This window comes from Meles meles, chromosome 14, assembly GCF_922984935.1.
Source record: "Meles meles chromosome 14, mMelMel3.1 paternal haplotype, whole genome shotgun sequence".
Taxonomy (NCBI): Eukaryota; Metazoa; Chordata; class Mammalia; order Carnivora; family Mustelidae; genus Meles; species Meles meles.
The window spans coordinates 17,402,666-17,423,859 of record NC_060079.1 but is presented as its reverse complement, the minus strand read 5'-3'; the positions used below and the strand labels follow the sequence as shown (position 1 = coordinate 17,423,859).

Sequence of the window (21,194 nt, the reverse complement as noted above, 5' to 3'; positions counted from 1 at the left end):
AGCCCGATGTAGGACTCGATCCCGGGATTCCAAGATGATGAACTGAGCTGAAGACAGTTGCTTAACCAACTGAGCCACCCAGGTGCCCTGATACTGCATTCTAAGGGGTGGTCAGTTGCTTTGATCAGAGATTCACGCCCCAGATCATTTAATCAGCAAGGTCTCAATATACGTCAGGGCCTAGAGCTCCAACTTCCTTGTTCCAAAGGAAACCAAAAGCTTTTATTAAGTTAGGATAGTGAAGGCCAAGAACTGCTTTTCAGTGGGGGAAATTTTTGCCACCTTAATTAGCGTAAGAGATGTTACAAATGGTCTCTCATTGATGACATTGGTGGTAGTTAATATGTGTGGATTCAATATGCACTGGCTACGGTATTTTAGAGACCTTTCCTACCTCTTCACAAGCAGGTGTAAGAATCCACTGAAGACATTAGTCTATACCCTTACTTTGGATGCCTGAAGCTGATACCCAAATGATTGGAGTGGAGGAGTCTGATGGCATCACAAGACTGATAGGATCCTGCTCCTAGAATGTTGACACAAATGGTTGTCAGATCATCTCAAAAGTCGCTGGAATTCACCACCCAGAACTCTAGGCTTGGTTTTGTACTTGACTGCTAACGAATGTTTGTGAAAGGGGCCCTTGGGTGGTGCTGTCGGTTGAGCACGTGACTCGTGATCTCCCCTCAGGTCTGGATCTCGGGGTCATGAGTTCAAGCCCCACACTGGGCTCCACACTGGTGAAAAGCTATGTCCACATGTGGCAGAATTTGGTCCCGAAAACGATTTGCATCATAATATGGTGTGCATGTGCGGTTTGGGTTCTACCTTTCCCTGCCAAAAGACTGACTAGGACCTAATTGATTTAGGTCGATTTACAACAAGTTCAACCAGATAGTAAAGGCAATGAAGTGCTCTCTGGGTGGGAGAGCAGTAGGGCCCAAGACACAGGGAAGCTCTCAGGGACTTGGAAATAGGTGGGTGCCCCTGAGGTACAGGACGCCAGAGAGGGATAATGAGAATGTTTCCTTCCTGAAGAACTTCTGTGCTCAGTTACTGAGTTGGGATTTCATCCCTCACATTAGTGATGTTGAAAACGTGCCCAAGGATGACCCACAGTGGAATCGCCTGGGAGGGACGGGGCCTGGGTTCCACTCTTAAAAATAAGCTCCCCAGACAATCTCCGCACGTCCCACCCCGCCCCACCAGAGTTTAAGAATATAGAAAGCCAGTGCTAGGGTGCTCAGCAGTGGGATGACTGGGTATGTGACTGGGTGGTGGTGAACCAGAGCCACCAGCAGCAGGGGGTTGACTGGAGACTCCGCTACTGGTCAGGTTTTGGTGACAGTTCAGGTGATGGTTCTAGAAGCAGGGAGTTGGTTTAAAGAGCCACCGGTAGCCAGCCTGACTGAGTGACTGATGGGCTGCCAGAAGGCCGGTTTGAGGGAGGTGGCTGGGCTTATGATGACTGACAGATGTCTGGCCGGGGGACAGGGTGGAGAGTGATAGGAGCAAGCCTTTCTTAGGCTGCTGTTGGTTGTCCTTTTGGTCTGGAGTACGCAGATGGAAGCTTGCTTGCAGTTCTGTCACTCCCTGGGCTGGCTGGGCTGCTACCCCACTGCCCGCGCCAAACCAGTCAAATTGAGCCCCCTCAGCAACCCCCCTCCCCACCACCCCTGCTGGCAGCTGCTCTGCTCCTGCAGGTTGCTCAGTCCCTGCCCGTGTCATGCCTGGTCCACGACAAATTCTAGAAAGCACGGATCAATTGAGAACAGCATTATTTGATAATATTCATGTAATGAGCAAATATACCCTTCACCATCACCTGCATTTAGTTCCTTTTAAATAAAATAAAAATAATCCAAAAAGTGGATTATGTGGAAGAAACAACTGGGCTGTTTCCCTCTGGTCACTGTTGCCCCAAATCCCTGCCAGATGGTCAAGCAGAGAGGCTCAGGTTCCAGCAAATTACAGAACCTCATTAGGACTCTTGTTCATGTTTTGAGATGCCGTAGGCCCTTATATGAGGTGATGCTGATCTCCTAAACTTGTATGACAACATAATGAATGCATGTTAGTGAAGTGTCCAATGAAATGTGAAACAATCAGTGAATTCTTTGCATATTTTATTTTTCTTTTTTTGATTTCCAACTCACACACATCTGGCATATTTTACATCTTTGCAATAAAACATGGTTACAATAGCTTAAGGAATTTATATATCCAAAATATTTCACCATGATCTCAAGATGAAATGAACTTGTCTTCCAGATGTTCAGTATCCTTCCAATTCTAAGCTACAAACTCAAGATATTGCTTACAGCCTGGTGATGAATAACTTAATCATTACGCTGATCCCCCAGAATTTCAGAATATCATAAATACAAACAACAATGAAGAAGGAATTCAGTGCTAAAACTTACTAATACAAGGTGGATGACAAATAAGTAATCACGTCAATAAATAATGATATGTTTCTGGTGCAAAGTGCCAATACAAAGAACCCATTATCTTGTTGTATCTTTTTAAATAAATGACTGCAAGTGAGTATAAATTCTGAGAAAATTACATTCCTGGAACATGCCTCATAGCCCTACCGACACAATATGTACATCTATGACGATACAGCCACCAAATATACAAAGAAGAAACATGAATAAAGTGTATATACCCCTGGGTGTATAACTTGATCAGTACAAGGTATGGAAAATCATTTGATACCCATCATTTTATATCATAAAAGATGAAGTGCCTTAGGCTAAGAATGTGGCTTTAGGTGAGAATTGCACAAGAACCTAAAAGAATAACCTGTTATTGTTATAATAAAGCCCGACTCGTTGTTAAAGAAACTAAGCTATTTGAGAACCAAGGAGAAAAAAACCCAAAAACCCAAAAAACAAAAAACAGAACCAAAAATAGTTAGCATCAGATTCTCCTCCCCTAATGTACACACACTAAGCCAGCAGGATGACTCTGGAAGAGATGTCCAGGAGTTGGGAAGTCATTACTATGGAACTAATGATCGTGACTCCTATTTATACAATAAAAACCAAGACCTCATCCCTAAGCCCCCTTTCTGCTGTGTCTTCAAATTATGAAGGGTAGGGCTGAATTTTCTTTGTATAAAGTAGCAAAAATGGCAAATAATGGCTTAGTATCCAAATGCTTTATGAGCAAATTTCACTTAGAAGGGATGAATTTAGATTAAAAAGTGCAAACCATATTTGGAGAGAATGTCAAAAATTACTGATTGAGCCCAAATTCAACCCTTTCATACAAGCTGTGTCCTTGGACAGATCTTTCTGTTTCATAGTGTGAATGCACCTGTTCCATCAAGACATCAGGATTAAAGAACATGCAAGTTGTAACTCCACAATAAAATTAAGAAACGTTTTGTTCTTTATACAAGGTTTTACTTTTACAAAAGTATCCCTTTAAATAAGATGCATCTGATGTACAAAGTATCAAACGTGTTTTTTTTTTTTTTCTCAGCTTGAAAAGAGGCTGGAAATGGGATGCAGGTTAGGTTCAAAGCTTAAACTTTGTAACAACTGGACACAAGGTTCCTCAGAATTGTCAAAAGTCTCTTGTGACGCGTCCTACTACCTTTTCTCAATAAACAACAATATATGAAATAATTACCAAAACATCTCCTAATTCATATAATTTACATGATATAAGCTTGCTTGGTAGCAGCTGGTGTTCAGTCGTGAAAAAACACACAAAGGAAAATGGCTGCTGACCACCATGTACAGCTATTGCTGGGTGTGATGGAATGTACAAACGGAGGTCGATGTAGACGAGTTTCTTCCACCAGAGATATTGCCTTTCTGCGCAGCACTTGTGCTCTCAGCTTTGACTTGGCTTTTGGCTCTTCATTAGTCTTCAGTATCTGTTCTGATGCTCATAATGCCACCGATTAAAATCTATATTAAAAGCTACGATGCTACCAGAAGCCATGCCAGTGATCAGCGTCCTGGAAGAGCAGAGACGGTAGTTAAGAGTGAGGTGAGCTCCTTGATGGGGTTGCTCCTTTCTACTAGACCCTATCACCATCTCTGAGTTCCCCTTGGGTCTTAGTTTTGGGGCCGTCGGCACGGGATTACAATTTATTCGCTCAGACCCGGGCTGCCAGACGGAGCATTGTTTAGTTTTGGCTCAGCCGGCTCACCGGATAAGTATTTTTCCGGGAAGCAGCCTCAGTGTGTGTATATCAGTTCCGTGCACGTGCTTCTGCTTCAGGGACAGTGTAAGACACAAAAATAACTGCAATTAGGGATGAGATTAACATAGAAATAGAAACCTGACCAGTGTCTATCTTCACTCCTCTTTGGAGACACCGACCCTCTCCTGATGCCTAGTGAATAAGGCCTCTCTTGCCCTCCTCACCCCTCCAGAAGTCAGTCACTTCCTTCTCCTGACATGCCGTCCCTGCCACCCTCATATACAATTACTATGATTATCTGAGCTGCTAGGGGGTCAGTAATTAGTGCTTACTCTATGATGATAGCGAATGTTTGCAGCATGAATACACGCGTTGAGTAAGAATGTCAGGGAGAGCCCTGAAACTACTGAAAACACAACTGCAATTACTTTATTTCAAATACTTTAGAAACACTCAGGTATCCACACCTAATTACACAACAAAGTGCTCCCATTTACTCATGAATAGGGACTGCAGCATTTTGGAACACTGCTTTTTTTAAGTTTTTCTTTAAAGACAGGCTAGGCTGCATATCAAAAATAGCCCTTTCCCAAAGGGGTACTGCATTTTCTTGATGACTTCAGTAGCATTTTACTAGATTGTGTAGGTGCTTTGTTAAGTTTGTGATATAGCCTTACTGTTTATAGTATTTTGAAACCCGTATCTTTATAAAGAATATACATATAGTTAAAAAAAGTTGGTTATTAAGTTTTTCTTATTTCTGATAAATATACAGAAAAAAAGAAGAAATTACATGCCCCGTTAAGATTATAGAGTTTAAAATTGTTTAAATCTAGAAATTTTAGGCTTCATATTCCAAGTATCCTTTTCCCTTTACAGTAAACCTCAAGGTGAGTTTTAGGGATTAGTAAAATCCTGTTGCCAACCGAGGGAAAATGGAAAATTTTATTAATTGCTTAACTCTCACCTCAATTCTTTCCAAAAAAAAAAAAAAAAAAGGTTGTAGTGTTTCCGGGAAATATATAAACTGTAACAAAAGAACATAAATGAGGAATATGTGCATAAGAAAGTGGGGGCGGGGATGGTTTCAGTAACAGGTGTTTGTAGCTTTTCAAACAGAGGTCAGTTCTGGGGGCATTGCTAGCTACAAGCACGTCTCAACCTGAAACACACCTGAGCAGAGAAGCATGAATCTCGTGACCTGAGCAGAGAAGCATGAATCTCGTTTTCAGAACGGAAGCTGGGGGGCCTGTCTGAGACGGGGTGAGGATCTTAGAACAGAGTTGGTGGGAATAATTCTGTTTTGGGCAGTGTGCATGTGCCCGTTCGTGCTCTGAACCATGTCTTCCTTTCTTGTCTCCACCCACCACCCCTTCTGACTCTCTTCCTCTGTTTCCTTCTGACCAGATCCTTTCTTACGGCACTGCCTCCCCTCCTCCACGTACCCTTTTCGGTGCTAGTCTTTCTTCCATCTGGGTGCTGGGATCTTATTCACAGCACCGGTCACCCTTGGTAGAATGTAAAGGACTTTCAGGGACAGTCCTGATGGGGCTCACCTCTGGTCATGGGACAAGTCCATCGCTCTAATGCCGGCATCACACCCAGGGTAAATGTACAGCTGCTTGAAGTCACAGGCCTGCCAGACCTCCACCACACCGTTGTCGCCCCCGGTCACCAGGTTCTGGCCATCGCTGCTCAGGAGAATGGCCTTCGGAAAAGGCAGAGAAACAACAGTTTCTCTCAGTTTTTCCCAGATGGTCAATGTTCATGACTGAAAAGCCCTCGATCCAGTTCCCTTGTAATTATTATCTACTTTTAGCCATTTGTTCAAGTTGCCTGAAGTCCAGTCCACAAAATTTCCAATGTGGAATTCATCAGGGTTCTTACATAAACAAAGGGTCTTATTAAAACCAATTACGGTTACAAAATAACAGAGGTCCCAGAGAGAATATTATCAATCTAATTCAGGAAGAACTTGAGAATTAAGTAACATGATGTTTTGTTAAGTCCTGAACATTAACAATGTCAAGACTTTCAGAACAAATGGCAGAAGCATATTTCAAAACAGCTTCTAATAACGATAAAGCAACCATCACAATTCATTTCTGAGTGAACGGCAGTCTGGAACATGTAATTGTGGTCTGGGGCCCTAAAGGTAAGATTCTTTGACAACCAACTCACTTTTAATGTCAGGGGTGCAGCGCTGTTTATAAAGGAGCCGAAGAAAAATCTCCTTAGGGGTCTGACCTCTAATCAAACAAAAGCTACCATCTTTAAAACCTAATTCACTGAGTTAACTACTTGGGATTAAATGCACTTTGGGTTTATTCAAAGCACTCATCTGCATGAACTTACATGCTTTTAAAACCAGCACACGTTTGGGGCACCTGGGTGGCTCAGATGGTTGAGCTTCTGCCTTCAGCTCAGGTGGTGATCTCAGGGTAGCCCCTTCCTCCCTCCATCCCCTCGCTCAGCGGGAATCTGCTTCTCTCTCTCCTTCACCCCTCCACCCTGTCCATGCTCTTTCTCTCAAATAAATAAATAATATCTTAAAAAACAAACCAGCACACACTTATTTATCTGGATACCTGAGAAATTCTATTATGAATTGTTTAATGTAAGAAGGTCGAGCAATCTCGCAGTTTCAGTCCCCGTTTAGCACTGAATATGAAGGTTTACCCTGGTTGAATCGTTGATCTCCATCTGAGCCAGAAGTTTCCCGTTAATGCTGAAATTGCTGAATCGCCCTCGTTCATAGTATATGATACAGTGGCCTTCGCTAGAAACGGAAATCAAGCGCGGGAACAAGCAGTTTTCTGGACCTTCAAGGGCTCGCAGCAAATCTCCAGTGATGGTGTGGACAAGGCAAGGGCCCTCTGCAGAAGGAAGAAACCCATGGCCACAGTCACTCGTGACAGGTCACGTAGGAGCGCTCACTAACCCACAAACCCTACCCGGCTGTGCACACTCTAATTTGCCGCAAGGCAGAAAGGAAAAGAGGTGAGGCTGGCGGAAGCCAAGCACGGATGGTATATTTAAACAGATCATAGATGCGACTGATGAATTGTTGGGCACTACATCTGAAACTAATGATGTACTACAGGTTAATTGAATTAAAAAAATATCTATATATGAAAACAAACAAACAACAACAATAACAACAACAAAACCCAGACTGAATACAGGGAGCTCTTAACACACACAGCTCCTTCCAACTTTTCATCTAGGGAAACACTTGGTCTTCTCCTTCATGAGACAGTGTTCATAAAAAAGGATGTGATAAGAGAAGACTGTGTGTCCCGAAGTTTTCTTTTTTAGTTTCTGTTTTTGGGAGTTTTCTTTTTTAGTTATGTTTCTCAAAAGTTTAGGAGAATGACCAAAACAACTGCTAATTTTCTTGAGTATCACCAAAACTTCAGCATTGTACCATATAAATACATTGCTATCAAATGAATTTTACCTTCTCCATAATCCATACACAAAATGTAAAAGGAAAAATTAAGATACTTAATTAAGTAATTCAGACAACAGAAACACGTTTTGTTTGTAAATATAAACAGTGAGGCAAGAGTATAAAAGTAGGCGGGGAGTGACTTATTTTGCTCTGATTTCTCCCCTCTCGATAGAAATTGTGTTGATAAGATAAAAATTTCACTAGGCAAGTTGACAGAAATAACTGGTTTATATAGTTTGGTTTTACCCACCCGCCAGCCAACAAAACCACCTCACAAACACAGTTAATGCATTCCATGTATAATGCTAAATTTTTTCCTGATTACCAAAAGAAAATTCGGAGAAAAAGAAAATAGCAATCACCTCTAATATCACCTATTGCCTTTAGAAAACCAATTTTTTCCCTATACCTACTATGTGTCTTTGTTTTCTTTTCCTTTTCACTTTACAGGATAGAATAATATTACACATATTGTTGCTCTTTCCTTTTTTGATTAAAAAGACATTTATTGAAAATATCCTATGTGTCCACAGGGTCATTTACTCTTAGATACAAAAGTGAACAAACACAGTCTCTAACCTTCAGGCATCATATCCATTTTCCAAAAAGCAGCCAGGATAAGCTCCTAAAAACCAAATCTGATCATCGCATCCCTTTGCTTAAAAAAACTTCAGCGGCTTCCCACTACACCCCGAATAAAATACACATGGCAAATCCACCGGCCCGCCCGCCAGCCTTCTCTCTCCTAGCTCTGCTGCCACAAGTATCCACTCAGCCCCTCTGGTATTCTTGCCGTTTCTCCTGAGCCCCAGGCTCCTTCCTGCCCCAGAGCCTCACCACGGAGAACTGGGCGTCTGATCCAGGATGGGAATCCGAGTCTCCTGACTTTTCTTGAAACAACACTTTTTCCACAAAAAGTCAAGCCCCCCAAGTAATCATGTTTCCTTTCCCACCAACCTCAATACAGCCCCGGGCATTAGGAAGGAAGGGGCTCTGGAGGGAGGTGGGTCCAAGGTTATGTCTGAGAAGGAACCTGACGCCCCCAGGACTCCCACTGGCTCACGGATACCTTCCCCCACCTTTTATATGTTCTTTTTAATGGCCACATTGTAGGGATGTGCTGCCGTTTAGTTTACCAGTGTCCTGGCTAGAATGCTGGTGACCACAAGTACCACATAAAATTCTATGTATATTCCATATTAGTACTAGTAAATATTAATAAGAAAACAAAACAGTTACAAGGAACCCAAGGATTCCATTGTCTGTAGAGAGCCTCCCAAAGGCAATAAATCATAAATCACGGTTCGCTTGAGAAAACAGTACCGTTTTAAAAGACCTAAAATGAAGGAAATGCCTTCTGACCTTTAGCACCACTGATAACAAGTCCAAGTTCAGCACAGACAGAAACACAGACAACTTCATGGTCATGGCCTGTGAGGACAGCTCTGGGTGCAGGATAGTCACCTGCAAGGAAACAGGAGCAGTGGGTTAGCACAGACCGATGCCAGAAACAAAGGGCTACACCATTAAATCAAACATTTAAAAATCATTAATGTTTATTAAGAGCATTTACTAGCTGTGTGACCATGAGCCAGTGGCTTAAGCTCTCTGTTTTCTCACCTGGAAACTACTAACTACTACAGTAACCCTACAACATGGGTCATTCAGGTGACTTGAGTAAGTTAACAGATATGTTGTAACAACATCATGACACACAGCTATCCTGCTTTTCCTACTGTTACGAAACAGACACCAAACCTGCCACAGCATTTATATGCATTATCTCATTTAATTATGGCAAAGGTCACATGAGACAGGTACTGTTATTATCTTTATTTTATAGTGTAGAAACCAAGGCTTTGCAAGGTTATTCAACCTGACAAATTCATATAGCTAGCAAGTGTTGGAATTGAACCCAGAACTATCTAATTTTGAAACTCATGCTCTTACCCATTTAAAAATGTTCCCTACAATCTCCAACAAAATAGGCTGAGGAGCTTTGATTTTGAGGGGAGAGGAAGGTAGTGAAGGAAAGAAGAGATGATCATCTTAAGTTTCCACTTGACTTAATATTAAATCGAAGCTAGCCAACAAGTCCAGCTCTGTTACATGACGTAAGCATTTTCACTGCCAAGTGCTTTCACAATCATTAAGTAAATGATTTTTAAGTGACAGGCATTCTTCTAAGCAGGCTCGGAGCTGGAAGTGTAAAGAGGTGTAAGGCATAACATGGAACTCTTAAGAACTCATCAAACAACCATGGCCTTCCCCAGGCTTCCCACCGGACAATGCCAAGTGTGAGGAAGAACAGATTATGTGCACAGAGAGAGCAGGGATCAAAAGACCTCCGCATAAAGAGCATCAGAATGTCTGGTGAGTAACCTGCACAAAGACAGTGTGAGAAGGATCAGCAAAGTTGAGAGGGCGGCACGCCCAACATTATCTTACTGGGTCAGACCGTTTGGAGAAGCCCATCTGGAAGAGAAATGAGGGGTCTCTACAGACTTGGGTGCAGACTTGTGAAGGAAAAGGAAACAATGGCAAGTCACAGAGGCACTGTGCAAGGCGAATGGGCTAATGGTGCCAACCTGTGTAGGGTTCTTGGTGGTTCCTTTGGTAGGTGGGAAAAGAAAGCCCGTGGTTGGCCGTCCTGGGTGTATGTGAGGACCTTTAAAAGACTCACTGCAGTGAAATTCTGCTGAAGGTGGGGTGATCAGAAAGGAGGATGTAAAACACTTGGTAACAGTACAGTTTGGACCTGACCCACTCAATGAAATTCAACAAATTATTTATCAGTGCCTTGTAATACCCCACTATTCTTGTAATACCCCACTATTTCCATTTTGCATTAATATCACGCTTATTAATGTCTTATGTTGCCTATTTCTGTTTTTATTTGTAAACAGTTCCAGCTGACTCATATTGTCTGACATTGGTTTATACAGATGTGTGGTTTAGTTGACTCTACAGTATCAGCTTAGCAAGCACGAGGAAGTAATACACATAAACACGCCTCTGTGCATATTTACAAATAATTATTTCATCTTCAATGGATTATATTGACCATCACTTTTTCTCCTTGAAAAGGCACGTTGGAACTTGGTCTTCTAACTGCAACTCTTCCAGAATTCTTGGTATTCCTCAAGCTAGGGTCTGTGTACCCTGGGCTCTGTGGATGTTTTCTTCGGAATGAAAAGTTCCATGGAAAATTTTAAATTCCAGATTTATACTTTGATGATTTTCTAAACATATTTGTTAACCGATTATTAAAGATGAGATCTCTCTTTGTTGTCAAAAATTTATGCTGTGGCGATTTAAAATTGACATATGCTTTAAAAATTAAGATGAACTAATTAATTCAGTGTTTCTCAAACTTGTTTATGGGGTCCAAGAATACATTCCTCAGAGTCAGAGAGTTTTTTTGTGGGGGTGGGGGAGGTTAATGACTACTTTGTTCTCCTTAAAAGGGATCAGTGTAATATTGAAGTCTGAGGAACATTTTTGTAGATTAATTTTTTTCCTCTGAGGCGACAAATTCTTTTTGCTTTGGTAGCTTCCACAAAGCTACCTGACCTTCCTTTGTTTTCAGAAACAAGTATTTAAAAATCAGTTACATAACACATTAAACATTTATAACATATGTATAAAATTAAAAGAATAGAATAGATTCAGTTGTACTCACCTCCTAGTTTAAGAAATATAAAACATTGCCAGTAACTTTGGTGCTCTTTCTTGTATCTTGGACTTATGCCTTTATACACACACACACACACACACACACACGAGATTTTATTTATTTGACAGAGAGAGAGGGACAGCGAGTGAGGGAGAGAACACAAGCAGGGTGAGTGGAAGAGGGAGAAGCAGGCTTCCCGCCAAGCAAGGAGCCGGATATGGGCTTGATCCCAGGACCCTGAGATCATGATCTGAGCTGAAGGCTCGCTTAACAACTGAGTCACCCAGGCACTCCTATTCATACTTTTTTGAGAGAGAGAGTGAGAGTGTGCATGATGAGCTGGGGCTGGGAGAAGCAGAGGGACAGGAGAGAGTGAATCTCAAACAGGCTCCATATTCATCACGGAGCAGCATGGGGCTCCATCTCATGACCCTGAGATCAGACCTAAGCTGAAACCAAAATTAAGACGCTTAACTGACTGAGCCACCCAGGCGCCCCAGACATGTGCCTTTAAAAAAAAAAGTTCTGTATTTTTCTCTTTTGTTCATTCTGCTTCACCTGGTCGTTGAGTTTGTGATCTTTTTAAATAGTGCTTGCTTGCTTGCATGCTGGTCCATTTTTCCCTGTCAATTATATTCTGGATGGGGTGCCCCCCACTCCCAATTCTTGTCTCTCAGAGAGCCACCCTGAGCTTTGGGGTTGACACTGCTCTGAGCTGCCTCCTGGGCTGTGATGCCTGGGCCTCACTGTGGAGGCAGCGGGGGGGGGGGGGGGGGGGGGCGGCGGGGAGTGAATGTTCATAACAGTGCCTGTCTCCTGGATAGCCCCTCCCTTGGCACTAATGTGACCCGCAGCACCGAGCGGCTGCAGGGGCGCTACAGTTCTATGCCCCACAGTGGCCGGAGGGAAGGCAATAATACATCTGGGGAAATTCTGGAGGAAAAGAGCATAACTAAGACAACTATCCTGCAAAGCACACAATGGGCTTCCCTCTGGTTTGCCAATACCTCCTCCTCCAGACCCACCCATCTTCATCTCTGCAGGAATCGCTCAGTTTTATGTGAGCTTTCTCAGACCTGTCAGTTTCCATTTTGCTTTGGGGCATCTCTCTGATGGAGTATGGGAGAGGAGGATAGCAACCCGAGTGAGTGTGTCGTCTTCTTCTAAGTTTACGTATAGAGCTATAATGTGTTTGAATATTGGCAAACTATCCAATTATATTGGGCAGCAGTCCCAGGTTTGTCTGAAACGTATTTATAAAATTACGCTTCAAAGATGCCTTGCATTCCCCGGTAAAATGAGAATTAAGATTTTCTCTGTAATACCATCCTTAATTTTTCCAAGTGATTATTTTATGTTGGAGAGGCTGGTGAGCTGAAAAGTCCTGAAATTACATGCTTAATGAAATTTACACAAAGTAGAGTTGTCTAAACTTTTCCCTTATAGGCTACAGAAAAAAGTAGAAAGCGATCTTGTTCTCTTGCAGGGAACTGAAAAACATGTATAAAACGATTCCTTATGCATGTAATCTATTTTCCATTAGGAAATAAGGTTTTCAAAGGCTTGCATCCGATTTAGAAAGTTAAATTTTTTTTTTTTTTCATTACAGTCTCCCCAGAGCATCTGAATGAACTGTGGAACTTAACTACTAGGGGCCATTGTTTTGGGCCCTGAAAACCAATGTTTCCCTCTTTAAACTAGAAGAAAGTAAATAACATGTTATTCAGGGGTTTCTGAGTTGGGAAACCTGCAGCAGGGGGAAAGCACATTTCCCGGCCAGGGACATTTCATTGCCAGGGACAGATGTCACACACCCCAACAATCATTCAGAATCTCAGGAATATTCTGTCACTGTCACATCACAGTTGATGGATGTAGCTGGGGGTTAAAGGGCCCGTGCACAAGGAGGTGCAGGTGAGCCCCCCCAGGATCACAGCGCTGTCACCCTTGTCCCCCCTCATCTCCTCGACACAGGAGCTCTCCCTGTGAAGGCATTACCATGTGTGATAGAGAACAAACACACCCGATTTTGAGGTTGCTTAGAGGCAAGCATTTGGAAACTCCAAGTATAAAAGGCTTATTATAAACAGATCCCATCTAATTTTTAAGCAAAAGTCATTTCAATATTTTCAAAATGGATGGATGATGAAAACAGTACGAAGATATTAGATGTTGTTATTCACGTGGCACTGACGAGAACTAGGTCAGTGAGATGGTCTCTGCTTTCAGAGAAATGATCAAAGTAAAGATACTCATGGTTCTTATTATTTTAAACCTTATTTGTGGGACTACTAATACGCAGGGGGAAGCTTTGGTCCTTCTGAATTAAGAGTTAAACAAAAACAGCCGAGTTTCTACAATTTGTGACCCTCAGCGCAGTTCTGCTGGAGTCAGAGGATGAACGTCTCGATGATGGATGACATTCAGATTTTATCTGCCACCTTTGTTAGCTCTTGGCAGAATCCCCATGGAAGGTATTTTCATTCATGTTTATACCTACATAAAAACAGGATGGCTTGAAATCCCCAAATACATATTTTAGTCAGTACTCCAATTTCAAGATTTATTTTTAAAAAACTGTTAGACAATTGTTATGGTAGCTCAGAAGAATTGTGTCTGTGAGCAATCCCTTATGGAGACTGTGTCCTCAGCCACTTGTGGAGGTCTGGCCCAAGCACCAAGAAAGCCTGGGCCCACATTTTCCACAGGTCACAGGTGACCCACATAAAAACATCCTAGGGTTGGAAAATGCCCTCTGATGTGGTTTCATTTTATCGTATACTCCCAGAGTACCCACTGAAAAACAGAAGATAGCTATTCATTCACTCTAAGTTCTTTTTCTCTGGGAGAGAAGACACTGACCACCTTTGAGCATGGCCGCAGCAGCACAAATCTCTTCCCTTGAAGTCCTGAGCCTGGATCTAGGTCAAGGACATTACTGTCCTGCCATTACCTTCCCCAAACAGTCAACCATATAATCCAAGGAAGCACAGCTTTGCATGATGCCCCGAGACACCTCCAACCCTCCCGGTGTGGATCTGAAGTTCTCTGATCACGGAAACGTATTAGTTGACTCCTGTGTTGTTCTATATTGCTTTTGACTCAAGCCAAAGAGCCTTGCAGCCTCAGTTCCATAAAGGGAGGAAAGGCATTGACCAAGAAGGCATTCAGCCCCCTTCTTAATCAGGAATCCTATAAAGTCTCCTAATGCCAGGCTGAGGGTATGCGAGGCTGAGAAAAGGATGTTATATTACAGACATCATTTTTGAAAGTCCTAGGAGTTAGGCATTGTTCACATGTTACTATGTTCCCTCTGATACATTTCATAAGCCCTAGATAAGATCCCTTGGTCTGGGAAGTGACGCAAACATACATCTGTGTTAAAAATATCTGTGGGTTGTTCTTTGTCCAGGCTTTCATCTGGTACGATACCACCGGTGAGCGGTGGTCACGGAGCTGGGCACCAGGACAGCCATAGTACGAGAAGGCTGGATGCAAACAAAGAGATGGGCAGGATTTGGCAGATGTTTAGTGACAGGCTGTGGCTGGCAGGACGGTCAGTGTCCAGAGCTGAAGCTCACACAGTGGGAGCCTGGGGAAGGGACATGTGCACAGCTGGAGTCTCCTTTTCAATGGGCTTTTCGTTTCATAGTTTGCATGACGCTCATACGAGAGCTAGAAGACTTATTTTTAAAAAGTGAAATTGAAAAGGCATAATCATGTCTTATTCATAGCACTCGATGAATATCTGTAGATGTTATCTGAAAAGGCGAGAAGTAAATTCTCTTCCAAAGTTTCCTATGGCTAGGATTTTAAAAATGTCCTATGTATGTATCAGCAGACTCTCTACCAACCACCTTATGTCTGGTATAAACATTAAAACCAAATTAAAACACACTTTAAAAGCAAATTGGATTTTGAGCTGAGGTCCTAGTGTATTTTAAGTGTCTGCTGAAGAGACAACAATGTTGACTTGCCCCTCTTGTGACTATCTTGTTGGAAGCTACAGCACGTAATGAGAAATGTCAAGTCCCAAGATCAATGAAATTTTGGGCTCCAGGGATTCAACAGGAATAGCATTGATCCTTTTAAAGAACACCAGTCAGAGATGGGTTGTAATATATTGCAAAGAGGGGCTCAGGAGGATAAGCGGCCAAGTCCAAGATACCTACCTGACAAAAAATTCAATCAGCTTTTAGCACAAATTGCCTGCTCTGCTCTCCTTTCTTTCATGCAGTAGGCTGCTTCCAATTAAAGTGCGCAAATTAATTTTTATCACTTCCAAATTAGTTTCAGAATTTGTGCAAAAGAGTGTTTCAGATGAAAGCATCTGTCCCTCACATCTCTGTGATTCTGTTATCTATTCAGGGACCTATTTAAATCTCCAAGAAAATTTTCTAATGTCAAAGTCCCAAGTTTGAAAGAGTAACACTGGATAATAGCATTATAAAATATATTCATAGAACAACTGTAATTCAACTGAAACCTAGCTAGGTAGCACCTGCTTATTTCTTTTATGGTCTGAAACTCTTTTTAATGATCTTCCTCTAAATATTCATCGTCTTTGTAGTGAATCCATTAAAAATATACAAATAATTAGGAAAAGACTTTCTGAGATGTCTGAATTAGCCACAATAATATATTTGACTCAAAGAAACCCTAAACACTTTCTGCATCTACCTAAAAAAATCTACAAACATTACTTGGATTTTTCCTCTGTGGTACTAATAGAGCTCTCCATTAAAAAAGAATAATGACAGTGCAAAAGAGACATAAATGTATTAGAGAGCCACTTGAATTAATCTTGAGAAAGTGATTAAGTGAATCCTATCATTTCATGTTGTGCTGAATAAATATGATTCAGCCTCTGACATACAAAGAAATTCAATGTCCACACCAAGACCAAACCCCTGAGTTCTAACGGCTACTGGCATGTTGTGTTTCACACTAGGACTTCCCCCTTCAAGTCTAGGTTAATATATACAACCCTCAAAACCTAAGGGCATTGTGCCGCACACTTTAATATGAATTTAGATATAACCAGCTTTTTGGTCTTGAGTAGCAATGCATTAAAGATAGAAAACACATACAGCCTGATTCTCTGACCTGTGAATTGGTAGCTAGAATAGATTAAACTGGGACAGAAAAAAAAATCTTTTTCTTTCATGTTGTGAGTTTTCTGATGGCAAGGACTATGTCTATGTCAACACCCATGGCTGATCTCTGATGTGACAGTCAATTCAGTGTGTGCTGTGCCTGCTTTTACAAAAAAAAAAAAAAAAAAAAAAAGTGAATTGATGAATATATGTGGTCTCTCTCATCATGCGTATGTGTGTTACCAGGTTGGCTATTTTAACAGATTCGGTGAGACATGAATCAGTCAAGTCTATCAAATACTGGATATGACTAATGATTAACTTTTTACTATTATAATTATCCATATGGTAAAAAGCTGACATGTTTTTAATGTAATTATTATTTTGTACCCAGGATGTAAGATCAAACATTTTGCAGTATGATTCCAAACATCATCTGACAGCAATTTATGATTCATGTGACAAGAACTCAATATGTTCAGTACATTCAAGCAGACAAAGCAGTTTGGTGATTAGTGTAATACTAGGCCAGAGACTCTGACTATCCAGCTTTCCCAGTGGCTAAGATAGGACCAGCACCCAGCAGGCCTTCAAAGCATGTTTGCTGCTTGCCTAACACTTCAGGTGATCATCCTGTTTATTCTAGAAGAGCATTTTTCCCCCTTAAATTAAGGATGATGGATGAAATAAAGCCATATGACGTAAGTCCATATTAAATGTCCAAAACTCTTGATAGGGTGGGTTTTACAAAGTCATTTGGGGTCATAATGATGACAATAGTTTTGACCAAAAATAAATTCTTACAGGGGCGCCTGGGTGGCTCAGTGGTTTGAGCCGCTGCCTTCGGCTCGGGTCATGATCTCGGGGTCCTGGGATCGAGTCCCGCATCGGGCTCTCTGCTCGGCGGGGAGCCTGCTTCCCTCTCACTCTCTCTGCCTGCCTCTCTGCCTACTTGTATCTCTCTCTGTCAAATAAATAAATAAAATCTTTAAAAAAAAATAAATTCTTACAAATGGAGGCAACAGTAAAAGATATGCATCAATAATATTCTTAATTTCTTAAGGATAATCTTATCTTATTGAAAGCTTAAATAAAATCCTGCATTTAACAAATATAATATTCATGATTTTGTTCTTAAGGGTCAATATAAACATTTTTATTTATATAGCTCCTGTTGTAAGGAACCTTATCCACTCTAAGTATTACTACATTTAATTTTTCTTGATAACTGACAGACTAAAGCAACCATCATTAATCATCTTCTCATTTTAAAGATCATCAGAAAAATCACACAAATTAAGTAGCTAATGCAATTACTATAATTTAACATGTAAAAAAAATTCTTTACCTCAGAGCAGTATGATATATAAAATATCTTATCTCAGCTACCAGATGGTAGCTTTCAAGAAATGAATCCTCTTTTTGGGAATATCACTTCCATCATTTCTGAGTGCCAGTTTGAAGATGTTAGTTAATGAGATTTAAAGTACTACTCTGTTTCTTTAAAAAAAAAAAAAACAACTGTTATCTAAAAACTTCTAAGTTTTATCAGTATAGATAGAAGATACTACACAGACCTGTAGCTTAATTAAGCTTTTCTAATGAATACTACACTACTACAGAAATGAAGATTTGTAGTATGCAAAAATAAATTTAGGTGAAATACAGCTGATAATGTACCATGCTTGAGAATAAAAAGCCATCCATGGTAGATCAAGGGTCTTATACACGCATGCATACGCACACTAGAATTCTGCTAAAAATGAAGTCTCTGGGTTCTTATTTTTAAGGGTGTAGCTTTAGAAAAGAATAAATAAGGAGGTTGACTTTTTAGTAGTTAGAGTATGATATTTGTTATAATGTGGATTTGGTAGCTAACTATTTGAGCTGGCTGGAAATCAAGCAACACTGAATATTTTCTTCCCTTAAACCAGTATCATACCTTAGCTCACAACTTAGAGCAGAGGCTGATGTGCATAACGCACACCCGTTCTCTTACTCAGTGTCTACGCTAAGAGCCGTTACTCCACGATGCACCTCGAGGTTCTTCATCTGCTGGTCTGCAGCTCCAGCTACGGGCAGCAAGCGTGAAACCTTGCGTGGTATTTGGTCTCATCTCCCACTAGTTCATCTCCCACTATCTATCTATCTATCTCTCTATCTACCTATCTATATATTTCATTTCATTTTTTCTCTACTATGATAGGGGCTTTGTTCCTTTCAGTCGAAAGCCATTTCCTCTTTTTGCAATATTCCTGTCAAAACGCATAAGAGCGGGGGTGGGTGGGACTTGAAGGACAGACAGATGTACACCTGGGCTTCCATCATCAGCATTCTCACAGGCTGGAAGGAACAGAGCAGGGGTGGCAGCCTCCAACCAGGAAAGACAGCATCTTGACCATTTGTCATCTACTCTCACAATATTTCAGTGGCAGACACACAGCATCCCTAGAAAACGCTTATTGCTGTCTTGTCATAAATAGGACCCAAACTCACAATTCAGTTTGTTTCGGAAGTACTGTGTAAGCTGTGACCAATGTATGAATTATAAGTAGAACTGCCCTGGTTTATAGGTACTCACCATTATCAGCACCTTACAGACACCATACTCTATTTCATAGGACATATTTGCATTGAAACTATTGAAAGCTTGGTAATTAATAATAGCGATTATTTCTATTTAACAATGTTGAAAATCCTATTATGTGTGTCACTATGCCAGGAACCAGAGATTTAAAATGGAAAGTGAGAGACTCATGATTCATTTTAGTGTTTCCTCAGAACAACAGTTCCAAAGAATAATTTTTAACTGTACTGCCATGAGCAAAAGATATCATGGAAAAACATGTTTGAGAAATTGGGGTTTGATCAAATTTCAATAGATATGTTTATGTAAGTAAGACTTTCAGAACTTACCTAGAGAGTAAGAGTAAATGCAGTGTTTTCTAAAATTATTTTACTCTATTTTTTTTCCCTACAGGATATCTTGGGAACACTGATGAATAAAAAAAATACTTAGGAATCATTACAAGCAAAGCAACTGTCTTACTCAGTTTTTGCCATCCCATTGCCTAGTTTGAAGGGAGTACTCAATCATTGTTAAATGAATACACGGAGATACTAGCCGTGTGGTAGAAAGTAATAAGTGTCCTCACTGAGACACAGATTAAAACCTTTAGGAATTCAGAGGAGGGAGAGAATATATTCATTTGAGAGAAATTATACGAAGTTTAATGGACTAGGTAATACTGAAGGAAATTTCTGAAGGATAGAGACATTTGGACATTGGGGGAGGGCTGCCAACGAAAGGGTCAACGTGAGGAGAACTGGGACTTTCCCCAAGTTGAAGGTTACAGGAATTGCTCTTTTTTTACTTTGACCATAGCGACATTCTAGCAAAGATTTTTTGCCACTTAAAGCTTTCAGATTTTAAAATCCTTACAACCCTAGGAAAACCTGTTAGAAAAATTTTAAAAAGCAAAGTATGTTTAAAGAAACTTGTAGTCTGATGGGACACTTCTAGACAAATACTCACTGCTATTAGGGTTGTCTCCTATGATATGGTGTCTCCCACTCCAGTACCAGAGAAGCAGGGTAGCATCTCGAGACCCAGACACAATGTAGCAGTCCCCACCTATGTAGGACTCAGACCTGGCCAAGCACGTGACCACATCCCAGTGGCCAAACACGATCTGAGTTAATTTCCCTGAAACACAGAAACACTAGGTTTAATTCATTTTGCCATTTTTCTTTAAATGGTAATAAGCTTAACTTTATTTTACTAAATTTGTGAAAAGTGAATCTGTAAACATGAAAATTTATAAGCTAATTCAAATCCAGCCACGGATGCTTTCCTGAATTTCTTCTGAGAAATGATACAAGAATGTTCCTTGGGATTTTTAAGGACATGACTTAGAAAACAACACAATCATGATTTTCATTCTTCAGGAGTTGGGCCAGACTAAGGGGAGGTTTAAGGTCCTTTACTGGACTTGGTTTGGGGAAGAGACAATAGTCCCATTTGTCCTATGAAATCAGGAATCATGCAAAGGTTTGGAATGGATAGAATTATAATGAGTTACTTACAATGTGAACACTTAATTTGAATCTTGGCACTCAAGATGAAAATGCCTACATTATTATTTAAGCCCTGGGTATAACAATAGGCATTTTGAAGAGAATAAGGTATTTCGTGGTTAACCTTACCTGTTTCTGTAGAGTAAACTCTGAAGCTCTTGTCCCAGAATCCACAGATGAGGATATAGCGATTATCTGCCGTGACCACAAAACAATGTGCGTTGATTTGTATACTCTGATCAACAAGGTCCGTGATCTGCCTTTTGTTCACACCAGAGTTATTGGCTAGACAGACACAGAAAAAAGAATTTAAAGGAGGATTCCACAGGAGATTCATCAAGGTATATTTTTGTGCTTCTTTTACCTAGAAATGGGTTTTTAAGGTTATAAGATTATTAACATTTTAACGTTCCCCCATGAGGAACAGAAGCTTAATTTTTAGTAGCTGTGGAAATTTATGAACCCTCTTACATATCTAAAAGTTGTCAGAAATTTCAGTTCTTTCTCCCCCAAGAAATAAAAACAATATGCAGACTTCAGATAATGAATTGAAAATAAAAATATTTAAATGCCGTGAATTCTATCCACGTTCACTACACACAAGTTCATTAGTGTCCAACAAGTTCTGTAATTAGGAGGAAGAAATATTGTGTGAAGTATGGTATATAAGGAAAAAAAAAAGTCTTACTATTTGCCCCAATCTGTCATTTTCTGATGGCATTTACA

At 40.7% G+C, this 21,194-nt stretch overlaps 1 protein-coding gene across 9 annotated transcripts in view; it reads right to left on the bottom strand.

The window, feature by feature from the left end:
- Positions 1-2,109: 2,109 nt before the first annotated feature.
- The window catches only part of NBEA (neurobeachin), a 687,041-nt gene continuing 667,956 nt past the window's right edge, over positions 2,110-21,194 (bottom strand). For all 9 annotated transcript variants that reach the window (XM_045977917.1, XM_045977919.1, XM_045977920.1 and 6 more), the window contains 6 exons: positions 20,598-20,753; positions 19,927-20,097; positions 8,982-9,083; positions 6,845-7,041; positions 5,722-5,873; positions 2,110-3,976 (listed from right to left, as the gene is read on the bottom strand). In XM_045977917.1, the coding sequence (XP_045833873.1) occupies positions 3,886-3,976; positions 5,722-5,873; positions 6,845-7,041; positions 8,982-9,083; positions 19,927-20,097; positions 20,598-20,753 (869 nt within the window). In that variant the 3' untranslated portion in view covers positions 2,110-3,885. The remainder of the gene's footprint in view (positions 3,977-5,721; positions 5,874-6,844; positions 7,042-8,981; positions 9,084-19,926; positions 20,098-20,597; positions 20,754-21,194) is intronic.